This window comes from Saccoglossus kowalevskii, chromosome 2, assembly GCF_978046115.1.
Source record: "Saccoglossus kowalevskii chromosome 2, keSacKowa6.1, whole genome shotgun sequence".
In the NCBI taxonomy this organism is placed as follows: Eukaryota; Metazoa; Hemichordata; class Enteropneusta; family Harrimaniidae; genus Saccoglossus; species Saccoglossus kowalevskii.
The window spans coordinates 11,817,970-11,839,852 of NC_140642.1; the positions used below are offsets into that span (position 1 = coordinate 11,817,970).

The 21,883-nt window shown below is 39.3% G+C and overlaps 3 protein-coding genes across 5 annotated transcripts; all 3 read left to right on the forward strand.

Annotated features, from left to right (window-relative positions):
• The first annotated feature begins 3,226 nt into the window (after positions 1 to 3,226).
• LOC102804050 (protein N-lysine methyltransferase METTL21D-like) lies at positions 3,227 to 7,654 on the forward strand. 2 transcript variants are annotated; one of them, XM_085491346.1, is made up of 5 exons: positions 3,227 to 3,491; positions 3,820 to 3,930; positions 4,636 to 4,714; positions 5,259 to 5,378; positions 6,384 to 7,654. In XM_085491346.1, the coding sequence occupies exons 1-5, from the start codon at positions 3,241 to 3,243 to the stop codon at positions 6,483 to 6,485; spliced, it is 663 nt and encodes a 220-aa protein (XP_085347472.1). In that variant the 5' UTR covers positions 3,227 to 3,240; the 3' UTR covers positions 6,486 to 7,654. The 2 variants fall into 2 exon arrangements, with proteins under 2 accessions (XP_085347472.1, XP_085347481.1); XM_085491355.1 differs by lacking the exon at positions 3,820 to 3,930.
• An 827-nt stretch (positions 7,655 to 8,481) lies between these two features.
• Positions 8,482 to 11,666, forward strand: LOC102803926 (cytosolic beta-glucosidase-like). 2 transcript variants are annotated; one of them, XM_006817558.3, is made up of 2 exons: positions 8,482 to 10,240; positions 10,638 to 11,666. In XM_006817558.3, exons 1-2 carry the CDS (start codon positions 8,584 to 8,586, stop codon positions 10,916 to 10,918), a joined length of 1,938 nt encoding a protein of 645 aa, XP_006817621.3. In that variant the 5' UTR covers positions 8,482 to 8,583; the 3' UTR covers positions 10,919 to 11,666. The 2 variants fall into 2 exon arrangements, with proteins under 2 accessions (XP_006817621.3, XP_085347461.1); XM_085491335.1 differs by having other exon boundaries at positions 10,668 to 11,666.
• A 131-nt stretch (positions 11,667 to 11,797) lies between these two features.
• On the forward strand, positions 11,798 to 15,873 carry LOC144353429 (cytosolic beta-glucosidase-like). Its single transcript, XM_078010023.2, has 2 exons — positions 11,798 to 13,736; positions 14,424 to 15,873. Exons 1-2 carry the CDS (start codon positions 12,284 to 12,286, stop codon positions 14,666 to 14,668), a joined length of 1,698 nt encoding a protein of 565 aa, XP_077866149.1. The 5' UTR covers positions 11,798 to 12,283; the 3' UTR covers positions 14,669 to 15,873.
• The last annotated feature ends 6,010 nt before the right edge of the window (positions 15,874 to 21,883 follow it).

The following is a 21,883-nucleotide window of genomic DNA, read 5'->3' on the forward strand; positions in this document are numbered from 1 at the left end:
TTAGCTCGAAGCTATCCAAAACAACTACTAGGGTAAAGGTGTGACCTACCTGTCATGTTTGAGCACACACATGATTTGAGGGGCAATCCTAGTGGAGCGGATCACCAATACCACGTTCATTAGCATATTGACCGTGAAAATACCGAAAACATTATTGCATGGGTGATATGCAAATTAGTTTTAGTCAAAATAAGTGACTGCCATTACTGTTGTTCAAATGTCATTTCACTCATATATATTCATGTACCCCAAGGGTAAAATATCGCACTTCTAAATATTGTTTATTTCTGCTATGTTTCGAAAACGCTACTCTTGAAAGGACTACTGTTTGCATATGGGGTGTGGAAATACCGATTTCATAGACGAATCAAAATAAACTGCAGTACATATGTAATAATGTGGTATACTTCATTTTTACTGAAAACGTTTTTCCCCTAAAATAAATTCCAGTGAAAATGTCATTTACCTCATACTCTATTGAGACACAGCACGGGGAAAATCGGATTCACATGTAATATTTGAAAACGTTTCAGCGAAAATAAATTAAGTGACATCCTAGAGTTGGAAATGAACAAATTATGTGACGCCCGACCCTACCACTTCATACGCAATGTAAACTATACCCCCTTTCACTCACGGTTTCACCAGTGCATTTTATTTGACTTCAGAAGGAATTGAAATAAACAAATTATATGACAACGCACCTAATTATAATTTCAGCCTCTAGTTCAGCACTGATTAAATAAACTACCTCGTCTTCATGCCAACTTGAAGTTATCATTCATTGCCTACATCAGTGACTTTAAAATACATGTTTCAATCCCAGGAATTTCACTTGCTATTAATTGCATGGGACGGACTGCCAGTCTTTCATCATTTTCTATTGTAATATCAATTTTGCGATTACTCTGACCATGAAACTGTAACCACAGACCGTCTAGGTGCTGTCATTAAATCCTTGTATAAGCACCGGTTAGGCAGTCTTGAACTATGCATGTGAAGCCAGCCGAGAGGTATATTCAATCCTATAGATTTCTCATTGTTTGGTAACTATTTGCTGCAAATGCAACAGAAATCAATATAAAAATATTACCCACACAGCATTCTACAAGTCACTTGTTTCAGTCACTGTTTGGTGTTTTTGAATTAAAGCGCGGTAGTCGTCGCGCTGCGCATGTGCCATATTTGTGTTGATAAACATTGATATTTCGTTCGGTTTCAAAGTAGATGCCAACTATACAGAATCAAAATGAGTACTTTTTTTGTCCTGATGATAGCTGATGCAATGGAATCCGATTACTTGCAAATTGTATTACCAAATGATGACTTGCGAAGGCTAAAATGCATAGTTGTTTACGAAGAATAAAAATGTGTCTGTTTAGTAACGAAACTGTTCTCAGAAAAAAAACACATTTATCAATTATCGGTCTTAACTACGACAGAGATATGATATGTGAAAAACGGCAATCAAAACCAAAAAATCAAATATGGCAATTAAAAGAAAATAAAGATTGAATTGAACTCAGGTTAATGCGATTCCGTCACCTTAAATTGAATGGAAGTCGACGAGAAAGATTCAACAGTTTACAACACCACATAAGAAAATCATGTTTCTCAAAATGTGTTCCACATCCGTCGCCATTTAAGGAAGATGTTCGTAATTGAAAGTACACAACTACATAGAATGTTATTGTACAGCTTCGTTTAGCACACAATTACTAGTAGTTATTGCCCCGTTGAGTACGTTGACTTATGATACTGGTCGGCAGGATGTTGCATCACGTGGTTTCACGTTCAGTAGCGGTCATTGTTGTATTTGGATGGACGGAATATAACGAGCGTGTTTTGCACCGAAATGTCTCAAACCATTTAATAAATAATTTTGAAAATTAAAACAACCATTTAGCTTGTATTTGAAACACGAAATAAAAAATATACAGCTTTAGGGATTGGTCGATCAGTTACTTCGGCCTACGGGGGGTCGGCAGATTCCATTTTGCCAGCTGTAAATCTCAGTTGACCCACCCCCTATCAAATTAAAAAAAAAGTGGGTGACCCACCCCCAACATTATATTTTAAAACATGCTGACCCCCCTGAAAAACAAACATTAACAGTTTTGGCTCTGACATGATTACAAAATGTATTATATGTGCAGTAAAAATATGGTTTGCCATAATTTTTAGTGTTTGCATTTAATAGACCTTAGGAAGGGAGGGGAAGCATAAAGCCAAAAAACGACTACAGAAAAGGCTGCAGAAAGGAGGGAAATTTATGCTGCTAAAGATAGTAAATAAAAGCAAAGCTGTGGAGTACTCACTTGATAATCGCCCTTATAAGATAGGAAAAGATTTGAATCTAGGCGGTTTGAACTCTTTGAAAACTAATTTGGATTTAAAATATCTTTCATATCTTATAGACCAGGAATGCTTTTACACCCGAAGCACAGTCTGTGCTTATAAAAACAAAGGAAACTTTGATTTTTGCTTAAATTTGTGTTGGATTTGGTATTTTACAGAGGAAAATATGCATTATTTAAAAGTGAAAAAAAAAACAAAAGAAAAACTATTTATTTTTTCATCATTTATTTTAATTTATATATCAGCATTTTCACAAATTTAACTTTTTTGATTTGCTGAACAAAAACTGTCACTGCTTTTTGTACTAATTGCTGTGTTGTCTTTCCGTCTCTTGTTATAATTGGATAAATCCAGTAAATGTCTTATACATTGGTGACGTCAGACTTTAAATAAAATAATCTGATATCAGCAGCAAATAGACTTGGGATGTGTTTAAAACTTAACTGTATAATTGGGGTTCAAGCCGCATTGCATAATCTGTTAGTTATTTGGTAATTTCAACCCCAAAATATTTAGCCTATAACATTTTTTGCATCAACAAATTTATAGGCAATATAGGTAATAGTTATAAATAAGAACACATTTGTACGATTAACGTTTTTATCTTTTGTTCTGAAATAAAATTTTAAAAAATATATGCATAAGCGCGTGTGTGGATTCTGGAAAACATGGTGACCCCCTATTCATGATATCAAAAACAGGGTGACCCCCCCCCTCATTCGCAAAATCAAAAACAGGGTAACCCCCCTACTGATCCACCGACCCCCCTAGGCCCGGGCCGAAGTAACTGACCAATCCCTTATTAGCGTACTCGAAATGTGCTCAGTGAATAAAAACAAACGACTACTCAATCTATCAACTGCGAGGGCGTCCTAATACAAGATGGCTGCGCCCATGGAAAAAATGCCTGATTGTTTTGTTCGAGAATTTGAATTGAAAAATGCCTCTGTTTTAGAAATTAACCAGTACGAGATCGGAGATGTCGGTTGCGTTGTTTGGGACGCAGCACTCGTATTGGCATCGTATATACAAACAGATGACTTCATCGACACATTTGGCGTTATGAAGAGGAAGAAAGTGGTGGAATTAGGTGCTGGGACAGGTATTGTTGGCATCACAGCTGCTGCCTTAGGGTAAGTTAATGATGTAGAAACTCGGGGCTGTTATTCGACGTTGATAAAACAGCCATTATAGTCCTGAGCAGTATTGAAACTTGTCCTCAACAGAAAAGGACTCGCAACTTGGCCAGCAACACCCCCATCTCCGAGTCGTCCGCACAAATCGAGTGTTCGACTCTTAAAGTTTAGTTGAATAACATGTAGCAGGCAATGCAGATTGCAGGCAATGCCTGGCGAGCGAGCGCAGCTGAGTGGTTTATTGATTTACTAAAAATAGAACTGACGTATCCAGCTGAGATTTATATTGCATTATCACCAAGTTTTGACACTCTTTCATTTATAGTGGAAATGTTGCTCTAACAGATTTACCACAGTTTGTTTCTCTGCTGCAATTAAATATCACCACTAATAAAAAGCTAATGAAAGGCAACATAGAGGCAAAGGTGCTTGAATGGTAGGTGTACATGAATGAATAATTGTAATTTCAGTAATACTTATTTTGTGAATTTTTACCAGCTTTTGTTTTTCAGTGCATTGCCTTTACGGATGCTGCCCAGCTGTTATTCATATTATGTCAAAGAGTCTGACAGAACAATCATGCCTCTGACCCGAGAGTAGCAAAATTGACCCTCTGTAATGGAAACGTGCAGTTCCCAGGAAGCATTCGCTATTACTAGTACATAATTGTCAATATAAAAAAAAAAAGATGACAACCAGATTCCAGTATGCAACTATCACTTCATGATGATGTTTTACAAGTAGACACATAGGGAAAAAAACAATGCGTCCAGTTTGCTTCTTACAAAAACGATAAAGTTTGATTTATGTGGACATTTTAAAAGATTGAACCCTATAAATAATTTATTTTAATTTCACAGACGGCGGCACGAAATTTTGCATGGGGTGTCATCCCTCGCTCATCATCCCTCACCACGGTCTCGCATTTTTTTCGAGGTGCCGCCGCCGCCCCTGTTTCAAAAAAGTCATGTTAGACATTTTGCATCAGACGTGCATGCACTAAGCCACATACTAGATTTGTTTAATCGAAGTTTTTCTGTGGTCCCACCAGAAGCAGGCTTCTAATATGTATTATACTATTACATTTTTATTGTGTAACTGCATCTGGTGAAATAACTCAAAGATGTACTTCTTCTTCTAGGGGAGGCAATGGTTTGAGCGAATTTACTGCAATGCCACCTGATCTAATATTAATATCTGACTGCATATATTATGAAGAGGTAAGGTCAACTTTATTCTGAAAATACATCAATTTAGACATATCAAATCTCAATATACCATTATACTCAATATAATGTTACCAGGATTCCTATTTCAGAATATTTGAGATAACAATTTATGTTATATATGAAAACTTGTAGTCTTGCTTGCAGTCTGTTGCGATTCTGATGAAAAATTCTTGAAAAATAAATATAAATTGCGTAAACGAGGGGTGAAGGCGAAATTCATGTGACCGCGAAATCCCAACATTCGGGCCTGTAATGATTGAATTAACATATCAACTGAGACCACGGAAACAAGTTTATTGTTATGATCCGTGGCTCGGCTGCTCCATCCATCGTATGACGTATATGCAATTTTACAAGCCCGAATCTGGCCGGTAATGTGAGGGCGCTTACACTGATGGCAAGTCTGTTGGGATTTTGCGGTCACATGACTTTCGCGTTCACCCCACGTTTACGCAATTTATATTTATTTTTCAAGAATTTTTCATCGGAATCGCAACAGGCTGCAAGCAAGTCTAGTAACTTAATATCTGTTCAGTCTATAGAACCTCTTGTAGAGACGATTTGCAATATAAGCAACCGAGACACGAAAGTCCTCATGTCGTTTGAAGAAAGAACAACAGACAACAAACCAGTATTACAGAAACGGTTTTTTGATGTGAGTACACGCACTGTACTAATAAAAAAGTATTGATGCAATAGATCATTTACACAGCTATCTAAACAAACCACACAATGCATTGTGCATCAATCTCAAAATGACAAAGAAGATTGAATAATCTATTTTTTCATGAATTAATCTTGGAACACAAAAAGCACATGCTTGGCTGTTATCATTTGTGCTTTTATTTCGCAATGTTGGTAGCCTTTATTAAAAGGTTAGCGAATATGCACCTGTGGGTATGAAATACAGTACTATGCATCACACTAACTTAGAGAATTGGTAGAGAATTCCACAACCGGTCAGTAGTATGGAAAATGCTGTGTATTCATTTATATGCATAAATCACCTAGTTTAACATGGCGAAAGATCGTTGTGTCATTCTAATTATTATACTTTACATATTTCCCGATTTCTATTGATAAAAACATGTATATTAATCATGTCTGACGTCTCATTACCCTAATAGGCGGTTTGCGGGATTCAGTATCACGTGGTATTTTTGTCCAATTACGACGTCATACAATATCATAATGCTGTCTCGTTCGTAGCCAGTCGTACAATACTTATTAAAAATCGTCCTCAAATATCCATATTTTGAAACCACTGCGTGATAAGTAAATATAAATCCTGAAAATAACTGCGAAATCCTGAAAAAAAATGCATTCATTTGGCTAAGTTATGTGTATACACGAGGCTGAGAACGTGAGCGGTATGAAGCAACTGCGAACGAGTTTACAAGCTGTTGATGTAGTTGGACACGGGCACTAGAAACCTATAGTATATTTGTCAACACTGTAGTGGGGAAAGTAGTAGTCCAGAACCTTTAACGCACCAGCTGTTGCGTAACATAAGCTGTTAACCTCTTCCGAATGTAACCTCCTGGGTAGTGATACAATCCAAATGTCTGATATTGATTAGTTGAAGCATTTAGATATAAAAAAAGAATATTTTTACTATGTAACTTAATATGTTTCACTAATTTTATTTTGTATTGTTTAGCTAATTGAAAAAGAATTTGAAATTGGGAAGATTGGATTAGACCGGCAAGATGAAGTTTATAGAAGTGACGATATTCATATAATCATGATGACAAAACGATGACATCACTGTTGTAACCACGAGTGTTAATGGAATTATATACTCATTGTATACTAAGAAACTTTCCCACTAATTCTTGTGTAGCTGAGATCGTACATTACACGATGATCAAGATGCAACAATTAAAAAGCTGACCCTTGTGATACTACGAACTTCGTAGTAATAACCATGGCAACGTTCACGTTCACAGTCAAATGACTAACGCTACTTTATCTGTCAAGCATGTTTTACCAGTGCCATTTATAAGTCAAGGAGTGTCTTGTAAAGCTGTGCCTGATTGGCTACACAATCCTAACACCGGAAGCCAATCAGAAAGCAGCTTGTATATTGAAAGGTTCTGTCAACAAATCAAATAATGTCTTGTATAAATGCTTCGACTCATGCCATTTGTGAGAGTGAAAGTTCATCGTCTGGACCACCTGTTCGTATGTGCGTGTATATCTCGCTGTATATTTACGGGTGATTATGACTATTACTCGACCATGACAATATGTGTATTTACATTCACGTGTTATAAAATAACAAACCATGTAAAACACATTGTCAGTGATCGATTCGGAAAATAAAAAAGATAATTAAATTATTAAATTATCCGACTAATTAGTAATAGTTTGTGGATTGACCTCCATGCGTGCGTGCGTCCCCCATCTGTATTTATGAAATGCCTGGACATTCGTGTCACGATCCGGTACAAGATGGCCATTCATCAAAATCATTTTCGCCATCTCGGAACCAAATCTCGGTCGTATGGATGGGTTACATTCAAATTTGGTACATGCATTGGACATTATAGGATCTTGATGCATGTTTTTCAGATGACCCACTTGGCTGCGTCTATTTAGTTTTAACGAATGGTGTTCAAGAGCCATATCTCTTATTTCAGCATGCCTTTCCATTATATTACATTCATACATTAGACATACACCATACCACACATGCATTCGTTATGATGGCCGAATGACGGCCATTTTAATGTTATAAATGCATCAAAATCCATATCCCGGGTCTGGGTTATACATGAACCCCCATCATACAAACTTGGTACATACATTCACCACTACATTATACCACACATATTAACATACACATTTGTTCAGGTTCAGATTCAAATAGGCTGACTTATTTTAGTTTGTTGTTTTATACTATTAAACTCTCGTCATGTCATTACAGAATCGTCTCAGTGCATTTGTTCATGTGTACCCGTGTTTTAGAAAACATGGAATGATCACATTCAAACTCCATTTGTGATTAATGCACCATGTCACGTATACATGCATTCATTTCGCTGATCCGTTTCAAGATGGCTGCCAGTTGGCCATTTTATAAATTTAATCTACGTCGATGAGTTTCATCAAATCTCGTGATGGGATGCTGCTGCTAATAGTTTTGTTGAATGGAAACATTGTATATGTCGTGATGTAGTAAACATTCATATTTAGAGAAATTCTTAGTGACTATCACTCGACTTACTGAATCATGCAAAAAACACCAGGTGACATTGCAACATGTCGGCATGTTCAAACACATGTGGATTTACAAATTTCGTACTTACAACACAGCGTAATAGAACTGTATCTAGTCTAGTTTATTTAGAAAAGGTTGCGGCAGTTGCATCGACTTGCATCGCAGAGGCCATTTTGACTAGTCGTGTAATTAGAGTGCTCGAAGAGTAGATCCGTAATCTTGTACAGATCCCGCGAGGGCTTCGTACACAACCACGTATAATGAGATTAACTCTTTATGTCCTAGATTTATTGCGCAATAGAAGAAACCCGGCGTTTGTCGTATGGTAGCATTTTATCGTTCTGCAAGGCGGTTTGAAAATTGTACAAATCAGTGCGCGGTGGTGTAGTTAAAAAAAACACATCAGTGGGTCAGTCACGGCACAGCTGATGTTCTCATCATGTATGGCGGCAGCCGGTCGGATTACCTGTTTTGAACATTTGCATAACAATTAAAGCAATATTCATATTCTTTATATTCAGATATGTTATTGTGCACGAGTAGGGTCAGACTTGCGCAGCGTAGTCTCACCCATACTACTGGACAGCGTACTTGATCACTCTGAACGAACATTGACGTGTTTTCATCCGGGAACAAAATGATGAAAAGCGAATCCGAAACAGTAGGAAGTGCGGTTTCTGTCGACACCAGCGCGATGTCGATCAAGACCAGAATAACGGAGGTCTACTTGCCCATGGTGAAAATGCGATGTAGTGATCTTTTTGAGAAAATGAAGGAATATTATCATAAAGGTCTTGAACGTTCAAAACATGCTTACAGCTGCACGTCGACAAAAATACGTCTGTGGTGGGGAGATTTTCAACTAACCACAACTGGTCGTCGTTTACGTCGACTGACGAAGTCGCCAAACATGCTACTTCGCATAGGTTTAATTACACTGGCTTTAGTAATCTTTTATTTATGGGCGAGCGGGTCGACGAATGATCATCAAATGGGCTATATTGTCAACGCCGAGAATCAACAGTTGTCGTATGTCTATCCACGTGTCTTTAACAATCCGGAACGTGATTTATTTATGATTGGTACGTTTCCGGAGGACTTTTTATGGGGAGTAGCTACGTCATCGTACCAAATTGAAGGGTCCGGTGATGTGCATGGTTTTTCGGGTAAAGGGGACAGCATTTGGGACACGTTCACTCATCGCCCTGGTAACGTCTACAACAACGAAAACGGCGATATCGCATGTGATAGCTACAACAAGTGGCATGAGGATATAGAGATGTTGGAGTATCTTGGAGTACAGGTTTACCGCTTTTCAATCAGTTGGCCGAGGATAATGCCCGACGGTACGCTATCTGTGGTTAACGAGGCTGGTATCGCTTATTATAACCGCTTGATTAATGCTCTGTTAGAAGCAGGTATCACGCCGGTTGTAACCTTGTACCATTGGGATCTTCCACAGGCCCTGCACGATAAATACGGCGGGTGGATGGATGAGCAGATAATACGAGATTTTAACTCATATGCCAGACTTTGCTTTGAACGGTTTGGTGATCGGGTGAAAACGTGGATCACTATCAACGAACCCTGGGTGATAACACAGTTGGGTTATGGAAGTGGTGCTCACGCCCCGGGGATAGCTGATGATGGATTTACTACGTATATTGTAGCACACAATTTGATCAAAGCACACGCAAAAGTATGGCACACCTACGATGACGAATTCAGGCACAACCAACAGGGTAGAATCGGAATCACTCTGAACTCTGACTGGGTCGAAGCAGCGGATCCTTTCGTTGCGAACCGTATGCTACAGTTCTCGATTGGATGGTTTGCTCACCCGATCTACGTAAACGGTGACTACCCAGAGGTTATGAAAACCGTAATTCTCGAGAAAAGCCGGATACAAGGCATGAATGACTCAAGCAGACTGCCTGAATTCACATCGGTCGAAAGCGAATTCATCCGGGGAACTTCTGACTTCTTTGGACTTAATCACTATACAACGGTGTATGCTACGGAAATGCCGGATGACGCAGACGCGACGCCGGGATGGGAGCAAGACGTTAATCTGGATAAGTGGTACAGACACAATTGGCCTGGATCAGCGTCGCCATGGCTTAAGGCCGTACCGTGGGGAATGAGGAGAATGTTGGAGTGGATTAAAATGGAGTACAACGACCCCGAAATATTCATCACCGAAAACGGCTACTCTACTAGTGATGCGAACGAATTAATAAATGACCAAAATCGCATGAATTACATAATGGCTTACGTGGACGAAGTATTGAAAGGTAAGATCTGTGTTTAATGAAAGGGGCCGCGTAATTCATGAGTATAACCCAGAACGTATATATCAATATTACATCGCAAAAAAGTATTCAACACAAATATTACATAACAATCTCAACTGACTAATGTCCTAAGCTCATAAATTGATAAAAAAAAAATATTGTAAATTGTTCTCTGGGAATTCTCCAATTGTGCCGGTTTGAATATTTACAACGTGGACACTGCTTTTGCGTTGGGTTCAGCAACAGGTGACGTCACAATCGAATCGCCATTTCTCGTATATGATTTATCGTTCTATATTATGATATAATTCAAATCGATGTGAACGTATGTTACAACACTTGCAAGCATATTTAGCTATTTTCCCATAAATTTATTGTTATTTTAATTTAATTTTAGCAATTGAATTAGATCAAGTAAACGTTATAGGCTACTGTGCATGGTCACTGATGGATAACTTCGAGTGGGCAGCTGGATACAGCGAGAGATTTGGTCTATATTACGTCGACTTCAACGACGAGGATCGACCAAGGTACAAGAAAGAGTCTGCTATATTTTACTCTCAACTCGTTCATAACAATGGTTTTGTAAATTCTCTGTCAGTGGTGACGTCATCTTCGATATTTGTACTACTTACCGCGCAGCTAGCCGTGATTATGTCCACCTGCTTGTGTAGATAGGATTAACTATGAATCAATAGTGTGACGTCATGTGTCGAGGAGAATTATGGGATTAACAATGCACAAGAACAATTTATACCAAGGTAGTTCAATTGCCGATAAAAAACGACGAAGGCAACAATAATCGTGAAACGATAATTATAGTCGCCCGCGGCCCTGAGATATCACTGTCCGGAAATTGAGTAACGACCGACTCGTTGGCGTGTGTTCAAGGACCACAGACTGAATCCCGGACTTAGTGAATGGCCGATGATTTAGATTTATTAAAGAAAAATATAGACAAATACATATATTTTTTAATTTTGTTGTTTCACCAAATTGAATTATGATTCACCGTAAACTGAAAATAAAGCTTTTGCAGTACACACAATATCAAGCGTTAGATTAACAAAGAAACTAATATGTGCAGTGATTGTCATAGTACCAAATTAATCAATGCGCATGCGTAGTAAAGAATTTAATTGTTTCATTGAAGGAATATTTAGTTGTGTGTTACAACGTTTTTAGTTTATGATAAATCATAATCTAATGTATTTATCAATACACAGTATCAAACAAAAATATTAAAAATAAAAAAATGTTAGGAACCTTATTACATTTTTGAAAGACATCATGATGTTACATATGCACGCTGCGAGTGTTTGCATTGCATGGGATTGCCACATCCGCAGATGTACTGTACATTTTATTTATAATAAAATTCAATTAAATGTCGTCTTTCACATTAAAATTTAGCTTTTAAATGTTATTATGTCCATTTTATTGTGCACGTTTATTCTGTCTGGTATCTCCATAAAGGTCACACTAAACTGTGTGGGGATTTTTATTTTAAATGAGTTTATTTTAGTTCTCTATATTTATCTGCAGAATTACGTACGTTTAGTCTGTCCATAGCGGTTTAGTTAGTACCTTCCATGGTCTGTCGTACGTGGCATTGGTTTACGTTGATAGGAGATTGTGATAACTGTTATATAGTTTTAGATGAACCTTGATTCAAACTGCTTCGCAAATAGCGTGCTAATAAGTCTACGATTAGTGGATGGGGGAGGGGTGTAAACATATATCTATATTTGCTGTGATCTTCGTCGCGATTGTGGATTTGCTCAATCAGAATTATTGCCGATGAGGCCAGTACGGAGGATTATGATTGAAAAAACGCTCTTTTTTGTTTGTTGAAATTGTTTTGTTCGTGTCGATCGCTGGTGCATCCATCACTGTTTATTGTGTTGCACCAGCTGCCAGAGGATCATACTAGAAAATAGAATGTAACATATGTGCCGAGATTCAGTGGCAATCATGATGCCACGCCACTGTACATCACTCCAGACGTAGTGCGTGGTCTATGCAAGATCTTCTGTGGGAACCATGGCTGACGGTCAGACCAATCAGCCTGCTTTGTCTTGGACGTATATGTACAATTTTGCAACGTCGCGAGGTTACACGTTTCATTGTAACAGTCGACGATCGCTATGTGTAATGCTAATCGCCGTTCTATTGTTGGTCTGGATGTTTTACATGGCGATAAGCAGCATCGGAGGAGATTCGGCTTTTTACGTATATCCCAATATCTACAACGATGCCGAGAGGGATACGTTCCTTTTTGACACTTTCCCAGAAGATTTCATGTGGAGCAGCGCGACTTCCGCATATCAGATAGAAGGGGGCTGGAACGAGGATGGCAAAGGTGTCAGCATTTGGGATGAGTTTTCCCATGATCCAACTCTTATTTATGGGGGACAGTCGGGCGACGTTGCGTGCGATAGCTACCATAAATGGCGCGATGATATCGAAATTTTGAAGGAGATGAAACTAAAAGCCTATCGATTTTCAATCAGTTGGTCTCGACTTCTACCAGACGGTACGGTCAATAGTATAAACGAAGCCGGAATTCGGTACTACAACGAATTGATCGACGGATTACTGGAAGCCAACATCGTGCCAGTCGTTACGTTATATCACTGGGACTTGCCGCTTAATTTGCATAAAAAGTATGGTGGTTGGTTGAATGTTGCAATTGTTCAAGATTTCAATAACTTTGCTAAGCTCTGCTTCATGCGATTCGGCGATCGCGTGAAGAACTGGATCACTCTAAACGAGCCATGGGTTGTGGCTCAGTTGGGTTACGGGAGCTTCGTAAAAGCGCCTGGTATTCTTGGAGACGGGATGAAAACATACATCGCGGCGCATAATTTGATTAAAGCCCACGCCGCCGCATGGCATACATACGATAACGAATTTCGCGCTAAACAGGGCGGCATCGTCGGCATTTCGTTGAACTGTGACTGGGCGGAGCCATATAAACGCACAAACCCCGTGGATGTTGAGGCATCAAATCGATTGTTACAGTTCTTCATCGGCTGGTTTGCTCATCCGATTTTCGTCGACGGTGACTACCCAGAAATAATGAAAACGAGGATCGATAACAAAAGTCGTCTGCAAGGCTATACCGAGTCCAGGCTACCGAAGTTTACCGAAGAAGAGAAACAGTTTATATCGGGTACCTCCGACTTTCTGGGTTTAAATCACTACACGACGACGTACACGGCACCAGCACCAGAAGACAACAGCGTGCCGCCGGGGTGGGGGAAAGACAACGGTGTACAGAAATGGTTCAATAAAAAATGGCCTGGTTCAGGATCGGGCTGGCTGAAAGGCGTGCCGTGGGGGATACGCCGGCTGTTGGAATGGTTGAAAGAAGAATACAATGATCCAGATATTTACATAACTGAAAATGGGTTTTCTGCCAGAGAACCGGAGAATCTGGACGACACTGGAAGGGTACAGTATTACATGTCGTATATTAACGAAGTCTTGAAAGGTAAGTCACGGCGATTAGGCCCCAATTATCACGCGATCTAACACGAGGTTGTGTTATTGACCAACTGTACTAAATTATACGTTTTTATGACGTTAAATAAGTGCCAAAATATGACGATTCAGTTTGTGAATTAGGATGCTCTAGAAACCGTTACACCGATTATAAACGTAGATGGTGCTTTATTATTGAGTATGACATCATATGTAGTATAAATGGTCTTTATTACAACATTTAGTTTCACTAGTAATGGTATATCAATAACGGTTTAAGTTCCCGCTTATATAGGGGTGACTTTCTATAGCTGACGCCAGTCGTCCGATCATTATGATTAAATGTGCCGTACTCTTGACACGATTGCGGATCATGAGTGTGTACAGCTGTGCATGGCATGTACACAATTATTTTCAACATCGTCCGATCTGTTAAAATACAATTACCAGGATTATTTATTAAAGTTACTGTATAACATTCATTAGTTGGTGGTTTAGTTCACTTTTGTCTGGTTGTTAGTTGTATGTCGTCCATTAAAAAAAACAAAAAAACACTCAAAATAACCCAGTTCAGCTTCCACTTCGTGTGCTTGGACAACACCTCGCATCGTTTGGCTACCCGTTTTGGAAATTTGGCTGGATCTTCATTTTTTTGTATTATAATAGTGTTGTAAACATTATTATTTCTTTGTTTCAGCCATCAAATTGGATGGAGTTAAGGTCAAAGGTTACACAGCCTGGTCGTTGATGGATAACTTCGAGTGGGCAGCAGGGTACAGCGAGAGATTTGGATTATATCACGTCGATTTCAACAATCCAAGTAAACCACGTCGGCCGAAGCTTTCCGCCAAACTATATACAACTATAGTGGAAAACAATGGATTCCAAGAAGAGTCGCACGGAACTCTGGAAATGTATCTGGACCCAAATTTATTCGAGTAAAATACGCCCTCTGACAACAATTTGAGTTCGTTACTTCGTTTTGTCGTCAATGCCCGTCACCTTTTGTGTTATTATTTGGGGGTATCGTTAGTGTTAGTGTTAGAAAGCCCCCACCAAAAGACAGATGTCACTAGCGTGTTGACTTAAATTAAATTTAAAAGATCAACAAAATGAGTAGGTGAACTGTAACTGACTTCAAACAGTTACATTTTGTTTTAAAACGATACATTCATTAAATAATAACAATAACTGCAATGAGTAAATCACATCTGTTTTACAACACCCGTTCGTGCCATTGCATACGTCAAACTATAATTCACTGCGAGATCTCGTGTTATGCGTGAAAGTCGCGGTTCGAACGTCTGCCACAAAAACCGAATGATTTGATTTTTAACTGTAATTCCTCATTTCTATATATCAAAATACGCATCTTTCAGGGAGAAATATGGCGTTTAGATATCTTTACGTCTTCGAAATTGACCATCATCATATTTGCATAGCATATTATCCGGCCTGGCACACTGCAGTAATAAGCGCAGAAATCGCTTTCGTCGAATCCAGTGTTTTGACGCCACCCGTGACTTTTGTTTGTCCTGTTTTACGTTCGATATTACGCATAACGCGGGATCTCGCAATGGACGAAAATGAGTAATAATATTTTAAAAGTACAAGGACGTCACGTATCTTTCTTCCATTACTGTAATGACATTACATGAACTCCAAACGACATAATACATGAAGTTCATGTAACTGTATAATGTAATAACATGTTACATGACCGTAGCGTAATTGTTTCATTGTCTTTAATGACGGTAATAACATAATACTAGAACACCGCTTAACTGTGTGCCACTGTCTCCCGTTACGATAATAAAAATTTCATATTATGTATATTTATGATAACATATTTACCTAAAGAAAATAGCAACAGTTCATTCTCGTTTGTCAAAGTCGGAAAATATGACTAAAATAACATAATGCAACATTACGTAATTACATTTGTATAGCTAAAACAATGTAACGTAACATAACATCAGACTATGTATGACATGGCAACGATTCACAGGTTGTACGCGCAAATCACATTTTGATTCGAATCTTCTCTTATTGAACGTAATTTTGTGATTTTTTTATAAAGTTTTTACCGGTATATTTATTATTTAAGGTGACGTGATTCTTCAAATAAAGTGCAATTATTTAACCGATATGTGCGTGACATTTTATCAAGCATCGCCTGTGCATATTTATACAGATTTTACCAACAACATCAAGAATCATGTTTTTCCTATTCACCGTGATAACACTGAAGATATTGATAATTGAATAGATAAGATTAGATCACGCCTGGCTGTGACGTCACGGTGTTAGAATTATTACTGATTCGTCACCTGTGCATGCGTCAGATGACCATAGTGTGTCATTGTTTACAAACAAGCGTCTACTCATGAGCCTTTGCGTTTTTCGCATGTGTTGTTATCGTCGCTTTGAACTCAACTCCCGCGCATGCGCAGGTGACGACCCTCCCGCTTTAAAGAAACCTCGGCGGATACCGGCAGTTTGATATTTTTTAATGATTAAAAAAATGATATGATTTATTCTAAACAAATATAATTCTGTTTTGGCAGCAAACATATCAATATTCGTTTGCTGAAATAATATACACGCTTGTGCGCACTCTCAGAATTACTTCATCTGTGCTTGATCGTCAGTAACATCGTAAACAGGTTTCTCTAAGACCAGTAAAGAGATAAGCATCTACAGCACTATCAGGGGTAAATTCTTCTCCTCTAGGGTTCTCCACACGTGTCCGGGGGGGGGATCTCGTCTCGTCTCTCTATCGCGTCCCCTTGAAGTACGGGATTGGGGAAGTCACTTAAGCTTTGCAGTCAAATAAGACACACGGCTGATCTGCACTGGCTCGGAAGATGAATTCTGATTGGCTAAAAAAACAAAAAAACTTGTGGCGTTGAATGCACGTTCATTGTCAGTATTGTTATGCAAATTCAAACTAGCTAATCATTTACAACCTTCCGAGCCAGTGCAGATTAGCCCAAGACACACACAGCGAAATACGTTTCAACTTTCGTCTTAGTGGATCAGTCGAGCACTCTATAGGACACAGCGCCCTGGGGAAAAGTCCCCAAGACTATCGCAAGGCTGGCCCAAGACTCGCCCAAGACTGCGTCTCAAGACTCGCCCCAAGACTTTCCAGGACTCTACCAAGACTGCGTCTCTAGTGGTGTACTCGCCAAGACCAACTAAAACAACTTTATTCATTTTCAAAACCTTAACCAATTACAAAGCAGTAAAAAGACTCTAGGGCGTAACCTTCAATCATAAAGCCAATCACACTAAGTACTGAACACGTCATATCTTTTAATTAATCGTTCACGACAATAATAACTACCAATATTAAACTGTCAGAAATAGTAGTCCGAATAGCGACGGTTATCTCGTAATTAGTTCCAAATCACTGAGTCGAGTGCCGCCCAAAACTTCACATGGCCTAAACGGTGCCAGACATGAAACAGCCATTCAGCTAATTATGTTGATTAACAGATACGCAATTTCATCATAGCACATTCAAAATGTGTGGGAAAAGTCGGGCAGGATATCTACGTTTGAACATTTGCAAAAGCAACATCATTCTTGCAATTTTATGTTTCAGCTTGTTCAAAAGTTCTGGGAGCGATGTTCATTTATTTGCGAAGTGTGTGTGTAACTTTCATGACATTGTAAAACATTTCCAGAGTTATTTCAAAGGTTTAATAAAACCCGCTGTGTCGCACACTAGTTTTTAGAAGAGACATTTAAAGAATGATTTAATATTATAGATAATTTCGCAGAGAGAAAAAAAAGTGATAGTTTTCAAGAGATATATGTCTGCAAATAAATATCTCCTCATCATCCCGTGACGTGTGAAGCAGAGAGTTTATTGTATGAATGTTTGATCGAGATCATCACATAACAGGGCAGTATATATGAAAATGGTTGGTTATTGGTTCGTTGTATTTTACATCAGAGCTCCCATCTGAGAAATTGGAGCATAATGACAAGATAAGATGAATGTGGATTTTGTAATTAGAGCGTTATTATGTACACTTATGTGCCTTCAGAGTCAGAATAGCATTTGATACTCGTATAATAGATATGAAAAATATAACCTTTAACACGACCCGCAATAGCAAGCAGATGACAATCATAGACACGTGTTGAATTGATGACCAGAGTTAACAAACAAATGCACATACCATGACACATAAGTCGTGTTCGCCGTGACACACAACTCGTGTTCACCCCAAGACAACTAACATTAATTATACTTTAGTTGTCAGAGGTTCACCGTTACACACAAGTCGCGTTCATCGTGGTTCACGACACGTGCACACCGTGATACGTAAGTCGCGTTCCCCTCGATACACAACTCGTGTTCACCGTGTTACACAACTCGTGTTCACCGTAATACGTAAGTCGCGTTCCCCGTGATACACAACTCATATTCACCGTGATACACAACCCCCGTGATACACAACTCGTGTTCACCTGATACTCAACTTGTGTTCACCGTGATACACAACTCGTGTTCACCGTGATACACAACTCGTCTTTACTGTTACACACAACTTATGTTCCCCGTGATACACAACTCGTGTTCACCGTGATACACAACTCGTGTTCACCGTGATACACAACTCGTGTTCACCGTGATACACAACTCGTCTTTACTGTTACACACAACTCATGTTCATCGTGATACACAACTCGTGTTCACCGTGATACACAACTCATGTTCACCGTGATACACAACTCGTCTTTACTGTTACACACAACTCATGTTCACCGTGATACACAACTCGTGTTCACCGTGATACACAACTCGTGTTCACCGTGATACACAACTCGTGTTCACCGTGATACACAACTCGTGTTCACCGTGATACACAACTCGTCTTTACTGTTACACACAACTCATGTTCATCGTGATACACAACACGTGTTCACCGTGATACACAACTCGTGTTCACCGTGATACACAACTCGTGTTCACCGTGATACACAACTCGTGTTCACCGTGATACACAACTCGTGTTCAACGTGATACACAACACGTGTTCACCTGATACACAACTCGTGTTCACCGTGATACACAACTCGTGTTCACCGTGATACACAACTCGTGTTCATCGTGATACACAACACGTGTTCATCGTGATACACAACACGTGTTCACCGTGATACACAAATCGTGTTCACCGTGATACACAACACGTGTTCACCGTGATACACAACTCGTGTTCACCGTGATACACAACTCGTGTTCACCGTGATACACAACTCGTGTTCACCGTGATACACAACTCGTGTTCACCGTGATACACAACTCGTCTTTACTGTTACACACAACTTATGTTCCCCGTGATACACAACTTGTGTTCACCGTGATACACAAATCGTGTTCACCGTGATACACAAATCGTGTTCACCGTGATACACAACACGTGTTGACCTGATACACAACTCGTGTTCACCGTGATACACAACTCGTGTTCACCGTGATACACAAATCGTGTTCATCGTGATACACAACTCGTCTTTACTGTTACACACAACTTATGTTCCCCGTGATACACAACTCGTGTTCACCTGATACTCAACTTGTGTTCACCGTGATACACAACTCGTGTTCACCGTTATACACAACTCATGTTCACCGTGATACACAACTCGTGTTCACCCGATACACAACACGTGTTCACCCGATACACAACTTATGTTCACCGTGATACACAACTCGTGTTCACCGTGATACACAACTCGTGTTCACCCTGATACACAACTCGTGTTAACCGTGATACACAACTCGTCTTTACTGTTACACACAACTTATGTTCCCCGTGATACACAACTCGTGTTCACCGTGATACGCAAATCGTGTTCACCGTGATACACAACTCGTGTTCACCGTGATACACAACTCGTCTTTACTGTTACACACAACTCATGTTCATCGTGATACACAACTCGTGTTCACCGTGATACACAACTCATGTTCACCGTGATACACAACTCGTCTTTACTGTTACACACAACTCATGTTCACCGTGATACACAACTCGTGTTCACCGTGATACACAACTCGTGTTCACCGTGATACACAACTCGTGTTCACCGTGATACACAACTCGTGTTCACCGTGATACACAACTCGTCTTTACTGTTACACACAACTCATGTTCATCGTGATACACAACACGTGTTCACCGTGATACACGACTTGTGTTCACCGTGACACACGACTCGTGTTCACCGTGACTCACGACTCGTGTTCACCGTGAATAACGACTTGTGTTCATTGTAACACAACTTGTGTTCACAGTGATACACAACTCGTGTTCACCGTGACACACAACTCGGGTTCACGTGATACACAACTCATGTTCACCGTGATACACAACTCATGTTCACCGTGATACACAACTCGTGTTCACCGTGATACACAACTTGGGTTCACCTTGATACACAACTCATGTTCACCGTGATACACAACTCATGTTCACCGTGATACATAACTCGTGTTTACCGTGATACACAAATCGTGTTCACCGTGATACACAACTCGTGTTCACCATGATACACAACTCGTGTTCACCGTGATACACAACTCGTCTTTACAGTTACACACAACTCGTGTTCACCGTGATACACAACTCGTGTTCAGCGTGATACACAACTCGTCTTTACTGTTACACACATCTCATATTCTCGTGATACACGAGTCGTGTTCACCTCAATACTCAAATCGTGCTCGTCGCGTGGACAGTAGACCGGGTCTACCGAGAGGTCGACCATTCGATAAATAAACAGATTAAAAAAAGATTGCGTTCGAACAAGGTACGTTTGGCGGTTACAAGCACACACAATCAGTTCGTACTCTAAATGAGACTTCTATGTACTTCAAAGCATGTCAAGGTATCTGGTCTTATCTAAAAGTCACAGCAAAACAACACCTAGTAACACTACCATTTCTCTGCCCATTCTGGACATGTCATCCCAACCATCTACCCCCCCCTCCATGGTATTTGTATATTTATAAAGCAGGTGAAAAATAATGTCAGATCACACTCCATGCAGTTTTCATTGACTTGACCACATAAGGGTCAATGAACTTTTGTCAGATGAGGAAAGTTGATAAGACGAGCCAGCAAGAGCGTTGGTCGGCGTATACACGGGTACTTAGAATCTGGAATATTTTCTGCATGTTTACTGTCAATTTTCATAAATACAGTCCAGTGCGGTGACTTCTTCTCGTCAATGCAGTGTCAGTGATTTCTGCTTTATTCGGGTCACAACCTGCAAAATGATAACATTTCTTAGTAGTAAGTCAGAGTTGAATAACGCACGTACATACAGATAGAGATAACTACTAACCACACATCGTCTCGAGCATCTCAATGACTTTAAGATATCAATCAGATGTACTTTTTGATAGTGTTATCGGTGTTTTGAACTCGCTAGTACTTTGGACATCCACATTGTATTTTGTTATGCATATTTGAACTTTTATGCCCGTAACGGAAAAAAAAAATAAAAAAAAATCAGTTGATAGCAAGTTTACCCCTCATGTACTTTATTCATGTTTGGGACCTGCTTCTTATTATGAAAACAGTGGTATATGACGTATTTTACCACAGCTTGCGTCATTAAATAACATACTTTCGACCAATCAGGACGACGTAGTAATCAGGCAATTGAAATGCTAATATGAGGATAATATTAACCCTGAGTGGAGTGACCCAAGATTGGAGATTATCTTATCCCTGAGTGGTCATAACAACAAATGAACAATATATCCCTGAGAAGCCCCAAGAATGAAGAAAATATTATTATCCTTGAATGGAGATATCACAAAATGTAGTTACGTAGTATAGTAATTTTTGTTCAAACTATGTTGTTTTGACTACATTCTGGTGAATTATTCATAAACTTGATTCCATGTTTCTAGAAATTACAGTACTGTTTAATATGTTTCGAAGAAAAAAAATGGGGCGTTAGATCTTTGAAAATAAAAGTGGTAGTTAGAAATGGGTGCCATTGTTGAAAGGCGCGCCAAGGACATTTATGTTAATGATTGTTACAACTGACCGATATCAGCTGAATTATCAAACACAACTCTTTGCTTATACCGCGACAGAGTGCGCCTTTGTTCACACCCAC

What these genes read in the sequence shown, in the direction of transcription:
- LOC102804050 (XM_085491346.1), top strand. Translation starts at nt 3,241, where the DNA reads ATGGCTGCGCCCATGGAAAAAATGCCTGATTGTTTTGTTCGAGAATTT. An exon ending in GAGGCAAAGGTGCTTGAATG is followed by an intron (nt 3,931 to 4,635) that starts GTAGGTGTACAT and finishes TTCTTCTTCTAG; the next exon opens with GGGAGGCAATGGTTTGAGCG. An exon ending in TACAGAAACGGTTTTTTGAT is followed by an intron (nt 5,379 to 6,383) that starts GTGAGTACACGC and finishes TGTATTGTTTAG; the next exon opens with CTAATTGAAAAAGAATTTGA.
- LOC102803926 (XM_006817558.3), top strand. Translation starts at nt 8,584, where the DNA reads ATGATGAAAAGCGAATCCGAAACAGTAGGAAGTGCGGTTTCTGTCGAC. An exon ending in CGTGGACGAAGTATTGAAAG is followed by an intron (nt 10,241 to 10,637) that starts GTAAGATCTGTG and finishes ATTTAATTTTAG; the next exon opens with CAATTGAATTAGATCAAGTA.
- LOC144353429 (XM_078010023.2), top strand. Translation starts at nt 12,284, where the DNA reads ATGGCTGACGGTCAGACCAATCAGCCTGCTTTGTCTTGGACGTATATG. An exon ending in TATTAACGAAGTCTTGAAAG is followed by an intron (nt 13,737 to 14,423) that starts GTAAGTCACGGC and finishes TCTTTGTTTCAG; the next exon opens with CCATCAAATTGGATGGAGTT.